The following is a 14,973-nucleotide window of genomic DNA, read 5'->3' on the forward strand; positions in this document are numbered from 1 at the left end:
TGCTATGGTAAAAATATTAGTCTTAGCTGAACTTAAGCAACTTTTAAATTGTTGATAATTCTGCAACTATAACATGCAGGTTAACTAAGGGCATAAAAACCTTAACCAGAAGATAAGAACAACATAAAAAATCATTTTTAAAAGAAAAAAATGCATAATTTACAAACAAACAAAGAAACTGAGCTCACTGAGCTGACTAATACAGTGGATATATATATATATATATATACATATATTTATACACTTTTGGTGTGGCCGATTGTAACCAAAAAGAGAGTTTCACATCTACATGTTATAGCAGCCCCACGTACAAAATTCCAATGTTCTGAGACTACTCGTTTTTGAGTTATACGAGATGCATACATACATACAGACACCATGAAAAAAAATATATTTTGAATCCATTTTATGGGGGTTGTAAATTAAATGTGGCAACTTAACCTTGAAACTCGCAGAAGGGTGGGCATGCACAAATAGTATATGGGAGTGGTGAGATGGCGCTGTTGTCGATGTGTAGAGTGCAAAAAACAGTTGATCTGATTCAGAAGTCAAACAACAAAAATCAGCGTTATACCTACAAAATTTTCACAGGACTAGTTTTGATGGTTTTACCGAACCATCATCTTCAGCTGCAAAACCGCAAAAAGTTGATCTGCTTTGAAGAGTAGTTTTTGTGTGGCGTTAAAGTGAGGAGTTTCGTTTCCATCGCTCTAAAGCATGTTTTCAAAAGGTGATCAGCGGTCGGAGCTTAAAATTGAGGTTGCTCGTGGCAAAAATGCAAACAGAATGCTATCGAGAATTAGTGGAAGCCTGTGGCACAAATGCTTTACCGTATAGGACAGTAGCACGATTGGTTCAAGTATTTCTTTCAGGTCGGAATGAGACTATGGATTTGCAACGCACAGGTCGGCCCTCCATTCTTCAAGAGCAGATTGACATCCTGAGCAGTCTCCTTATCATAGATCACTGATGGACTGTACGAGAATTATGCTTAGAGCTTGGCATGAGTCATCAAATGGTGTGGCACATCCATTGATGCCACACCATTTGATGTGTCTCTCAACATGAGGAAAATTGCTTCCCGCTGGGTTCCACATCGACTAACCAAATTACAGAAATGACACCTATATGCACTAGCTGGCACCCACTTGGAGAGATACCGCAATGGAAGAGATGCATTTCTGCAGCGTATTGTTGCCATTGATGAGACATGGACACAAGACTATGAGCATGAATTAAAGCGTCAATCAAATGAATGGTGTCACCAAGGTTTGCCTCGTCCACGGAAATTTCGACAGGAACTCAGTCGGGTGAAGGTTATGCTGATCATGGCATACGACTGGGATGGTGTGATTCTTACTCATGCTGTACCTGAAGGACAAACTCTCAACATAGATTACTATTGCCGATTTCTACAGCACCGTCTGATTTATTGCACAACAATCTTCCTATCGTATTGCATGACAATGCTCATTGCCATGTCACAAACAATATCACTCTCTTTTTGCGAGGGTGGCAGTGGGAAATCCTGGAACATTCTCCCTACTCACCCAACATAAGTCCTTGTGATCTGTTTCATAAGTTGAAGGAACCCTTCTGAGGTCACCGATTTCATGACGTTTCATCTGTACTCACGCAGTAGGGCACTCAGTTGCTCACATCAACAGTCAACACTTTGGCACTGGTCTACAATGGTTTCCTGACATTTGGCAAAAGGTTATAAGCTTTGCTGTTTATATAGAATTAATGTAATGCAATTGTACTTGTAAGTTCATTAAAAACTGATTTATACTTATGTTGCCATTACTTAATTTACAGCCCTTGTAAATCAGTTTTATAATCATTTGGTAAAGAGTCCTTTATTCTGTCCTTACATACAGATGTCATGCAAAAAAATCACTAAATTGCATTTTTTTAGCGATCAAAATGGATATTTTCGTTAAAATATGGTACTTGGTAATTTTTTGTGATTGTAGTACTTCCTTTACTTCATACAAGGAAGTAAAAATACTAGAATACATCAGTTTATTATTTTTCTCTGAAGACATAAATTTTAATGTACAAGTAAAATTTTTGTACAACTTTTTTACATATTTTTAATTTGAATTTAATGTTTAAAAAATTTATCTGAAGCTGAATTTCATAATTTTGATATTACTGAATTAAAAAAATTATCCCAAAAGTAATATATCTGTACTAAAATATTTTGGTCTTATGCTTCAACTGTAGTGCCTAGAATTGGAATTATAAAATTTGCCTTTTGTCATAGTAATGATAGTATTATGATAATTAATATACAGTGGATGCTCATTAATTCAGATGCGAAGGTTCTCAGAAAAGTGTTTGAATTATCCGGTGTTAAGAAAAAATACAACTTTAAAAGTGTATCACTTTTAAGAAAAGAAGAAAAATCTTCTTTTATGTATAACCCCAGAAAATATATTATTCTATTTTATTTAAAATTAAACATATTAAAAAGCAATAAAGATTTAAATCATAAAATGAAGCAGAAAATATGCAGCAGAAAGAAAACTTTAATTAAAAATCTCAATAATACTTTTGAAAAAAACTGTAAAATGGATGTTTGTTTTTGTTTATTATGCTTTAATTTTTCAGCCATCTTCTTGATTTAATGTAAACACTTCATTTTCTGTGGAAAGTTTAATCTGAATAAATGTTTTCAGAGTTTTGATAGAGAATAAATATAGTTTTTATAAAAGAATAAATATTTCAGAGTCCAGGGACACTGAACAGTCTCTGCATTCTCTTGTAAATCCGATAGTCTCTTCATTTTCATCTTTTCGGGTAGTAGTTTTTATTATGTCATCGTCGCTCACTTTTTCACGGACTTCCAAGTCTTCATCTACTCTTATATAATCAGAAAAAGTAACATTATCACATTTAAATTTTTTTTAATTCAGGAAAAACTGTATCAATATCATCACATCCTTCGATATAATTATTCTCTTCAGAGTGTATGAATATAACATGATGAAAGTAATTAATGATTTTGCTTTCTTTAACAGCATCTCATGCTGCATATAGATCATTTATAACTGTCAGCACAGCCCACCAGCAGCTGAGCGGTAATGACGCTGAAAACTGGTAGTTCGATCCGAGGTTCGAATCCCACGAACAGGCTGACTGCATGGGCGTTTTCGTGGTTTTCCCCATGTGTATGTGAGCCAGTTTCTCTTTGAAAGTCCTCCATGAAGGCATCCCTCTCTTTAGGCAGATAGCCCTCGTGTGTTTTGCCATAATTAAGTAATCCAATCCAGTAACTGTTAGCTTAGTAATGTCACAGTTTTCACCACAATCTGAAGAAAAAATAACTTTTTGTAAGAGTCTCTTACACTAATTTCTTTTGGATGATTTCTTGATCCATCAGTTGTTGCTTTGCAGTTGTGTTTGGTGGCAAATATTCAACCTGCCAACCTGTATAAAACTCATCTCTGGAAGTTTGTTGTGGCAAGTTGCATTGTCCACAAATAAGAGAATTTTATGCTTTTCTCTTAAAAACCGCTTATCTATTCCTTTTAACCAGTTATTGAAGATATTTCATGTCATCCATGCTTTTGTGTACATATTCAGCTGGTGGTGTTCGAATTCTTTTAAAACACAGTGGATTTCGTTAGCACAAACTGAAGCTGTAATCCTCTGTTTACTGCTTTTACCTCCTATGCTAGCATCCGCTTTAAAATGTAATGCCTTGTTTGGCAACATTTTATATAAAAATGCAGTTTTCTCCACATTAAAAATGTGTTTTGGCAGGTAAGTTGAGAAAAGCCATGGCTGTTTCCTACCAAAATTAGTGCATATGTCTTCATTTACATACAATGAACACCTTTGGCCACATATTGTTTGATAAGAAATATTGTACCTTGACATAAATAGAGAAAGCCGTCCATCACTCCATTTAAAATCTTCAGTACTCATCCGACTTGCCAATGCATCAGTTGCAGTCTGCAGTAGAGGGTCTATTTATATTGGGAAAATTTCAAGATCTAGCCTCCTGGAACCATTAGTAGTAGAATTTCTTCTAACTCTTCTTTGAACACATTTCTCATGTGTTTCCTTCCTCTAGCAAATTTAGATTTTTCCCATTAAGCTAAAACTGATTCCTTGTTTTTCAAATAATTTGATAAGGTATTTTTTTTAATTCCATAGCCAGCTACTAATTTTGTTTTACATTCCCCATTACTAATTTTGTTTTACATTCCCCATTCTCTGCTTTCTTATAAAAAATTTATTATTATTATTATTCCATAGTCAGCTGCTAACTTTGTTTTACATTCACCATTTTCTGCTTTATTTAAAATTTACCTTTGTCTCCCCCCTCAGGGGGCTCACTTTTGTGAGTACGGGTGTGGCAATCCCGAGGTACCCTAGCCCTTCAGGGGATCATCTTCTTGATGAGACGGGTGTCACGATCCTGGAGCCCCAGTGATATGTCCTCTTTTCCATCTCCTCTCCTCTTGTCTGGAACTTTTTCCCTTCCCTTCTCCCTTGTGGTTTCTCGCTACGGAGTTTGGGGCTCGTCACGAGAGGCTGGAACAGACCTTGTTTCTAGTTTTCGAGTGGCGAGTAAACTGCCCACGTGTTTGCCGTGCGTGGAGACCCGTGTCGCTGGAAAGGAGGGTCCTAATAGTTGAGGGGTGAGGTATTGTCCCCAACACACTGCTTTGGCCTCTGCTTCAGCTAAACGGGAGGCACCTTAGTCGTCCTCACGGGTGTCAATCGGCTGGTCAATAGTCCTTGTGTCAGTGGCTTGGGGTCAAGCTCTCGGGAGTACCTGCTTTCAGGAAAGCCGACTGTGGGGCTTCAGTTTGCGTATAGGTCCGGCTAGCCCTAACACAGGAATCTGTGTTCCCTTGTTGGGCTCCGTGGTGGGCGGGGCCGTCGGACCCGAATCTTTTCTTATTTCAATATGGCTAATTCTCAAATTTTTCTGATCAAAGACTTCGAAGTCACTCCAGTCACTCAATCTAGTTCTGAAACGTCTACAGCTAAACCAGTCACTCAACCTAGTTCTGAAACATCTACTGCTAAATCAGTCACTCAATCTATTTCTGAAACGTCTACTGCTAAACCAGTCACTCAACCTAGTTCTGAAAAGTCTACTGCAAAAAAATTACGTACAGATACAAATGAAAAAAATCCTAACAATAGTCCCCGTTTCCTAGTCATCTCTAGTTCTTCTGGTGAAATGCATAAGATGTCTCCTTTCATAATAAACAAATACATCCAGTCTTGTATTGGCGAGCCGAGAAATATAAAGCGTCTCCGCTCCGGAGACTTACTTATTGATACAACCTCAGCCACCCAGTCTGCTTCTTTACTTCAGATAACTAATCTTGGGCAAGCGAATGTCACTGTAACACCACATAAGTCACTGAACTATTGTCGTGGTGTCATTTCAGAATTCGACCTTCTGTATGTTTCTGAAGAAGAGATCGCTTCTGAGCTATCCTAACAAAATGTCTGAGGTGTAAGGCGGATCAAGATGCGTAAAGAAGGTAAGTTGATAGACACGAAACACGTGATCCTTAGCTTCAACACGCCTGATCTGCCTAAGAATATTAAGGCCGGATATCTAAATATTCCTGTAAGACCTTATATTCCAAACCCTATGCGATGTTTCCAATGCCAACGTTTCGGCCATTCTAAGACGTTTTGTCGTGGCAGCCTCACATGCGCCTGATGCTCACAGATTGGCCACGATTCTGATAATTGTACCGCTGCACCTTTGTGTATAAATTGCAAGGGTGACTACCCAGCATTTTCTCGCTTGTGCTCAAAATGGAAATCGGAAAAAGAAATCCAGACTACAAAAGTTACTAGGAACATCTCTTACGCCGAAGCCAGAAGACTAGTCCAGAGCACACAGCTTCGACCAAATACATCATACGCGAGGGCTGTTAAATCATCTCGTACAGTTGCCACCCAAACATCAATAGGCACACAGACCCTAGCAAATAAAACCCAACCGTCTACATCCAACAAGAAAAAAGAAAATGCAACCCATATTGTACAAAAAAAAAAAAAGAAACAGTTATTCAAAGTAAGCCCAAAACTGCCACACAAAAAATATCAAATAAAAATAGTCGCAGCAATAGCTGTCTTGATGAGATGATTTCTGAATCTGCGGATTCAGACTTTATGGAAGTGGAAGAGGGCCTAGAAGTTCCCAGGCATCTACTTCCACAAAAAACAAAAGAACAGCACAGGAAAAACAAAAACCATTCATAATGGCCACCCTCGTGTCATGGAACTGTTGCAGTTTCCACCGAAATTTGCTAGACATCAAATCTATAATAAATGTGTATCATCCTGTATGCTTCGCAATACAGGAAACAAATCTAAAACCAGAACAACAGGCAAAACTTCGGAGGTTTTCTTTCGTCAGGAAGGATAACCTTGCAGGTGAACGTGCCAGTGGAGGTGTAGGTCTCCTCTCCTCACTGGATTATCCCTCAAATGTTCTTTCTTTGACGACATCCCTCCAAGTTGTCGCTACTCAAATAAATTTTGATATTGTTGTGTCATTTGTTTCTTTGTATTTGCCTCCAAATGAGCACATTTATCAGCAAGATTTAAATAATCTAATAGAACAGCTGCCTGAGCCTTTTATCATAATAGGAGATTTTAACGGCCATAGTCCGCTCTGGGGTAGTAAAGATACAAATTCCCAAGGAAGACAAATAGAGCAGATGATTGAAGAACATAGCCTTTGTCTCCTGAATAATGGGCAGGATACGTACTTCCATGAGCCTTCAAGGACATTCCACGCTCTCGATCTTGCCATCTGTTCACCATCTCTGTTGCCAGTTTGCACCTTTAGTGTCGGAAATGATCAGTACAACAGCGATCATTATCCCATTTTTGTGTCTCTTGCACGAAGACGAGCAAACCCCATGTCGAGACTCCCTCGGTTTATACTGGACAGGGCAGACTGGAAACTTTTCTCTTCCACCGCAGAGCTCACAGAGAATATGGTAGAAGATGCGCATATCGATGATGCTGTTGAAGCTGTTACTAATACTATTATTGAGGCAGCTTTGCTTTCCATCCCTAGAACATCAGGAAAACTCCTAAAATATTCGAAACCGTGGTGGAATCGTGACTGTTATGAAGCACTGAAACAACAGAAAAAAGCATGGGGTATTTTTCGTAGATATCCTACTCTGCGAAACCTCATAGCATTGAAAAGAGCCAAAGCAAATGCATGAAAAGTAAGGAGGCAGAGCCAAAGGAATTCCTGGATCTCATATGTGTCGTCAATAACCTCCTCCATGCCTAGTAAGCGGGTTTGGGAAAGAGTTCGAAAAGCATGCGGAATCTATAAAGACCATTCACTTTCCTTTTTGGAAAAAGATGGCCGAGTGATTAGCTCCATAGAAGAAAGCGAATACTATTGGTGAAACATTTGCTGCCGTTTCTTCCAGCAGAAACTATTCACCTGCATTTCTGTCTATCAAGCAGCACTCTGAAATAAATCCCATCGCATTCAACTCTTCCAAATCTGAGCCTTACAATAGAGCATTTACTATGCTGGAATTAAAGAGAGCTTTGTTGCTGACACATAAGTCTTCTCCGGGTTTTGATGGCATAAATTACGAAATGCTAAAGCATCTGTCCTATAAGTCACTGACTGCCCTTCTCACTCTCTACAATAGAGTGTGGAAGGAGCGTATTTTTCCCAGTGCATGGAGGAGAGCTGTAGTAATTCCTATTGCGAAGCCAGGGAAAGATCCAAAGAATCCTGCCAACTATCGGTCAATTGCCCTTACCATTTGTGTATGCAAACTGTTTGAAAAGATGGTAAACAGCCGCCTAGTCTACTTCTTGGAAAAGAATAATATTATTTCGCCTTATCAAAGCAGTTTTCGAAAGGGAAGAACGATCGTAGATAATATGCTCCTGTTAGAGACATCTATTCGTAAAGCTTTTGTCAAAAGAAGTCACCTTGTCTCAATATTCTTTGACATTGAGAAAGCTTATGATAAGGCATGGAGATACGGTATACTTCGCGATCTTCACGAGAGTGGCTTGTGCGGCAACCTATCAATTTTCATTCAGAATTTCCTGAACACTAGAACTTTTCAAGTAAGAATTGGCTCTATTTTGTCCGACGTTTTTGAACAACAAGAGGGTGTGCCTCAAGGCTGTGTACTCAGTGTAACCCTGTTTAATTTAAAAATAAACTCTGTACTAAAAGAACTTCCTCCCACCATCTCGAGATCTCTGTATGTTGATGATCTGCAGATGAGCTGTCGAGGGGCAGACATGAGATATGTAGAGAGGCAAATGCAGATGGCTCTGAATAAGATCCAAGAATGGTCAGAGAAATAGGGATTTCAACTCTTCCAAATCTGAGCCTTACAATAGAGCATTTACTATGCTGGAATTAAAGAGAGCTTTGTTGCTGACACATAAGTCTTCTCCGGGTTTTGATGGCATAAATTACGAAATGCTAAAGCATCTGTCCTATAAGTCACTGACTGCCCTTCTCACTCTCTACAATAGAGTGTGGAAGGAGCGTATTTTTCCCAGTGCATGGAGGAGAGCTGTAGTAATTCCTATTGCGAAGCCAGGGAAAGATCCAAAGAATCCTGCCAACTATCGGTCAATTGCCCTTACCATTTGTGTATGCAAACTGTTTGAAAAGATGGTAAACAGCCGCCTAGTCTACTTCTTGGAAAAGAATAATATTATTTCGCCTTATCAAAGCAGTTTTTCAGAACAGAAAACTGTGTGCGTGCACTTTTGTAGGAAGCATGGTCTCCATCCTGAACCTGAGTTATATCTGAATGGTACAATTATTCCAGTTGCACCGGAAGTAAAATTTTTAGGAGTGACGTTCGACTGAAAATTGACTTTCCTTTCTCATGTTTTAAACCTGAGAAAGAAGTGTCTAAAAAACACTAAATATTTTAAAAGTGTTGGCGAACACCTCCTGGGGTGCAGAGCGTTGCTCTATGCTTCGCATTTATAGAGCGCTTATCCGCTCTAGACTGGACTATGGCTCAATTGTTTATGGATCCGCTCGGTCATCTGTTTTGTTAAAACTGGATCCTGTTCACCATCAAGGTCTGCGGATTTGTTCAGGAGCTTTCAGGACTTCTCCTGTACAGAGCCTATATGTTGACTCTAACAAACCATCACTTTATCTGAGGCGTGAGCAATTGTCCCTTTTGCAATATTTTAATATTCTATCCCAACCTGAACATCTCAATAAGCTGTACTTACTCGATAATGAGTGTAACACATTATATGAAACACGTCCATCCTGTGTTCCTACTTTTCCTTTAAGAGTTCGTCCTGTCATTGAGGAACTTTCCCTCTCTGATATGTGCCCCCAAGCAGTACAGAATTTTGAAATTCCACCTTGGGAAAATGCACGAATCCAGCTTCTCGATATTTTCAAACATCACGTAAAGGCGAGCACTAACGAGATCGTTTATAGACAACTCTTCGCTGAGCACAGGCACAAATATAGCAGTTATCATCCGATATACACAGATGGATCAAAGTCAAATGATCATGTCGGGATGGCTTTTGTATTTCAAGATTACATTGAGGGCCGATGCCTGCACCATGCTTTCTCAGTCCTAACATCTGAACTAACTGCAATATATTACGGTCTTTTGTACATCTCAAAGCTCTGCCACAAAAAGTTCATAGTTTATACAGACTGGTATAGTGCTCTTAAATCCTTGGAAGCTTTCCCCAACATGCAGAATCCTGTGGTAGTGGATGTTCTCAAAATTCATAGAAATTTAACAATTCGAGGATATGAAGTCCTGTACTGCTGGGTCCCTGGATATGCAGGAATAAAGGGAAATGAGCTTGCAGACATCGCAGCCAAATATGCTGTTGAACCGTCCACTCGCCTTATTCCTTTTAGAAACATCTGCTGTGTAATCAAGGGGAAGATGTGGAAAAAATGGCAGCAAATTTGGGATGTTCAGCATCACAACAAGTTGAGAAACATCAAGCCTAGAATTGAACATTGGGATTTTGCTGGAAATCGTAAGGAGGACGTTCTTTTGACTCGCCTCAGAATTGGTCACACTAGAGTCACACATAACTATCTTCTCAAAGCTGAAAATGAGCCTGTTTGTTTTAATTGTAATGTATATTTATCTGTTCGTCATATTTTAATTGAATGTCCATGTTTTAATAGTCTTCACCAGAAATATTTTAATAGCTGTGACTTACCTCTCGACCGTTTAATCGGAAGAGAGGTCAATTGTAATTTATTTTATTATTTAAAAGAGATTGGCTTTTATTACCTAATGTAATTTATTTTGAAGACTGTGTCTTGAATTTTAATATGTGCTTTTAACTTAATTGAAATAAAGAACTAATAATAAAGAACTTAAATAATTATAATATTGATTAATTATTTTAATTATTTAATTATTATATGACTTCATCCTCTGGATTTGGTACATTTATCTACTTGTTTTTATATATTGAATTTTAATGACATCAATTGTAATCATCCCACCTTGTGTTTGGCGTGTCATAATCATCTCTGGTTTTTGCACCATAATCACTCACTCACTCTACCTTTGTCTCCAAAGTTAGAGTTTTATCCTTTCCATGTATAGAATTGTGCTTTCCATGTGTAGACATCCTGAATTTTACATGCAGATCACACACAGGAAGAAAAACTAGAGTACATTCACTTGTCTTCATTGCAAGCATTAGTGATGCAGCTCTCTAGAATCTGTGGTAAAGACTTTTTTTTTTTTTTTTTTTTCTGAAATTCTAAGAAAATTGATAACAAGTAAAGAAATGATTCTCCTCCTACCCCAACTCATTCATAAAGAGTTCTGAATGAATCCAAGGAAACAGTTTAGGCCATGGAGTTTTGTTTATTAAGCCCTAATAAGAGGTGGACAGAAGTAAAGTTTAGTGGAAATACAATAGTCTAGGAAAGCAGGCATGTGCCTTTTTACACAGGAAAGAAATACAGAGGATTTTGACACAAAAAATAATAAATACAGTGTGTATTTTCTCTGTTAAAGGAGGGAAAAGAAATTTTTTTATTTGAATTAATGGAAGCAATAAAAATTTAGTTCAAATTAAGGAGATATTTTTAATATTATTTCCAATACAAATTTTGGGGATCCTTCAACTTAATGAGCATCCACTGTATTGTAATTGTTTCCTGTAAAGAAAATATTTTCTTGCATTTGAAATTTTGTAACTTCATAAACTGTTCAGTGTTTTGTAATTCAAATATATAAATTTTATGTATTTTAAACTGTTCAGTGTTTTGTAATTCAAATATATAAATTTTATGTATTTTAAGATGTCTGATTTGATAAATTTTCTGAAATTTCATACCTTACACAATTTTTTTTCACTTTTTAGGCAATATAGGAAATGCATTTTCAATTGAACCAACATTAGGTATTTTGTTAATTGCTAAGCAGTTGAATAGGCAAGTTATGCCTGAATATTTTCTTGTAGTTCGAGCAGCAGACAAAGGCACACCTTCTCTCAACTCTACTGTAACAGTTCACATAGTGATAACTGTAGCAAATAATGCTCCACCTAAATTTGAGCATAGAGATTATGTTGTTGAATTATTTGAAAATGAAAAACCAGGAAAATCTTTGACAGCTGTGATTGCAACTAGCCGTTCTTCAGTTTATTATGAAATTATTGCTGGAAATTTTGAAGATAGTTTTGTTATAAATCCTACTTCTGGAATCCTACGAACAAAATCTATGCTTGATTTTGAAGCTCGTAGATTTTATAATTTGACCATCCGGGCAACTAATATGGTTGGTGCCAATAGTACAACTTCTGTTCTTGTTCATGTATTAGACAGAAATGATAATCCTCCTGTTTTTCATCAGCTGGAATACCATGGTCAAGTAATTGAATCAGACAGAGTTGGAAGTATGGTTTTGATTGATGGAATAAAACCCTTAGTTGTATCTGCTTATGACAATGACTCTGAAATTAATTCTGTACTTCACTACAGAATTTTAGAGAAGTCTGCATTAGCTTATTTTAGTATTGATCCAAATACAGGTGAGTATACATACTAGAAAATTATTGTTTTTAAAATAGTAAAATGCTTAGTATAAATTATTATCATTTTTCTTCATTTGAATTATCTGTCTCCCTCTACATATCTCCTAATAACTGTAACAAGAATTGCAATTCAATTTAAGTTCTTTATTGGTATAAATATCAAGGATGTGTAGTCAGAGTTTACAGTGATATATAATGTAAATTATTCAAAATGTTCTGGTGATTGTACACCCCCCCCAAGAACTCTGAAAAAGTAATGCAGATTTTATGGAAAACTTTATCATTTAATATACTTTTGTAATGTTTGATTTCTTTAAAGTTTCTCATAACTTTATATCTTTGATACTTTCATTCTCTAATTCATCTGAGCATACCTTATATATGTCTGAATATTAGCATAAATTAGCTTTAATATTATTATTTCTGAATATAATAAATAAATCTGCTACTAGAACTTTTCTGCTTCAAAAGGGCTGTAGTTAGTTATATTCATCTGATAATAAGTGAATTATTTGCCCTGCTGTTAAAGATATAGAATTTTTTATTTATAAGCAAATGCATGGCTAAATTATTGTAGCACTATATTTACATTTGAACTCCCTTAAAATTGAAATAACTAAATTATACTTATTTAGAATACATTTTAAAGAGAGGCTATTCGGAGAAGATTTCGTTTTAAGAAATATATTAACATAGATAGTATGAAATTCTGAAAATCAAAGATTAAATTCTGTTAGTTTTCATTCTTATCTTTTGTAGATGGTTATTTCACTGTCAGATAGAACTTGATTGATTTCATAGATTAAATTTTACATACTTAAAAACTGCAATAATAGCCCATGCTTATGTGTGGTAATTTCTAGTTTTTGCAGTATACCAAGAATAATTTATAAATTTTCTAGAACAAATAATAAAATGAATTATTATTTGAAATAAAATATTACAAAGTGAGAATAACCTGTCACAAATAATATAATTATTACTATAAAAGTCCCAAAATGTGTAAATTCTACATTTTCTATAAACACGGAGGAAGAAATAGAAGGGGATGCCTTCTTTCGCACCACGGTTGACACAGCACTTTCAAGCTTTGCTAGTCTAAAGACATGTTGCACTTTTGTATACATCATCTGCAGGTTACTTTGACAGCAGCTTAGGACTACTTCCACAGAAATGGAAAAGGAGGGATACTTTACACAGCAAAACATTCATTGCCGGATGGGTAGTTAAGGGGCACTTTTGCATAAAATCACATCTCAGCAGTTATCTTTTGACATTTTTGAACAGGGATTTTGGTTATTAATATATTACAAAATTTTATGCTACTGAACTACACAAATATGTATGTTAACTAAATATTTATATTAAGTGTAAAGAATAATAAATCTCTTAAGGAGTCAGTACCTTTAAAATGTGAAAATATCTCAAATATATAACACATTTTAAAGCATAATTAAAGTGTAAAATTTTGTGTGCATTTTTTAATATCCTTGATAGAGTATTTGCTACTTTTATTTTATGTTCCAAATATTAATTTTTTAAAAAAAATAAAATGAAAAAGTGTTTCTAGAACTAAAAAAGATGACAGCAGAACAAAAAAATAGTATGTTATAATTGGAATTACTAACTAAAGTAGAACTACATCTTTGGAACTACAGCATTGCCGAATGCAATCTCCTAGTTTTTTTTAAAAAAAAAAAAAAAAAAACCACTGTTGTTAGAACTTATTACCCGAGTTATACATTATTATTTGCTTTCTTTTTTTAACTTTTAAGACTTCCCCTTGTCAATAAAAAAAGGAAAATAATAATAATAAACTAGAAGAGAAAGTAGCAAGAGTCCCATCTTATCACAAGGAATCAAAATCCGTGGTTTAATCATTATGCCAGAAACTTGCCCTATCAATGGTGTAATTTCCAGTTGGCTGCATTACTGAGAACTGAACAAACGGTTCATAACTTTGTTACTGGACGTAACTAACTCTGTTACTAGACGTTTGTTTGATCATAACTAATTCCACATCTTCATCATCTCCACATCATCTTATCTAGCCTTATCAAAACATCCATCAAGATTCTTTTTAATCTTATGAACCCACTTGCATCGTACAGCTTTAGCATCTTTTGGTAATTTTTTTAAAGTCTGTGTTTCATTTTCCAGTAGTGATAATCATCTCAGAATCCATAGCTTCTTTGCAATGCACATTTCGTTTACAATTGATCACTTCTTCATAAGAACCAAGCTCTTCAGAATCAGCTACAAAAATTTCACCTATCATTATATAATCTTCAAAACACTTTGGCTTTCTCAGTTCAGTTCTATTTCTTAGATATCTTGTGTGCATTATTTTGTAATGACATGTTTATCATGACACATTTTGTAGCTCCATTATCAACTCAAAATGATCTTAGATCAGTCTCAGCTGCATAGGCTTCTTTGTGAATGGGCATCAGTGTTACACTGCCTGTATTTTCTTTAATGGTTTTTGTCGAACTATTCTTATGTGGTATCAATCAGCAGTCCTTTGTTTGCACTCTTTTACCCAGTGTCCTTTCTGCTTGCAATAATTGCAAATATCTTCTTTTCTTGATTTTCCTATGAATTTTCCTTTTTCTTACATTGCTTTTATTTTTCAGATTTTGATATTACTAATGCCACTTATTTATTTGCATTGCCTTTCTCATGACTGTGAACTCTTCATGAGAGCAAAGCTGTGATGATAACTCATCGAACTATTATTTGTTTTCACCCAAGAGTAATCAGCTTCATTTAAATGCATGATATTGTTTGGGTAAAACATCTAAAATATTGCAACTGAGTAGCATGTCAAGTAACTTATTTTCATTTTTCTATTCAAGTCCTGAATTAATGCATTCCATAATTTTTTCAATTTGCAAAGATGCGCTACCATATTAT

General features: G+C 35.9%; 1 protein-coding gene across 1 annotated transcript in view; it reads left to right on the forward strand.

Annotated features, from left to right (window-relative positions):
• LOC118183653 (fat-like cadherin-related tumor suppressor homolog) overlaps positions 1–14,973 on the forward strand; it is a 1,041,784-nt gene that overhangs the window by 931,378 nt on the left and 95,433 nt on the right. The window contains exon 13 of the mRNA XM_085816972.1: positions 11,386–12,054. Within this exon, the coding sequence (XP_085673098.1) occupies positions 11,386–12,054 (669 nt within the window). The remainder of the gene's footprint in view (positions 1–11,385; positions 12,055–14,973) is intronic.

Source organism: Stegodyphus dumicola, chromosome 5, assembly GCF_044657685.1.
Source record: "Stegodyphus dumicola isolate Sdum_Otavi_A_Nest chromosome 5, ASM4465768v1".
Lineage (NCBI taxonomy): Eukaryota > Metazoa > Arthropoda > Arachnida > Araneae > Eresidae > Stegodyphus > Stegodyphus dumicola.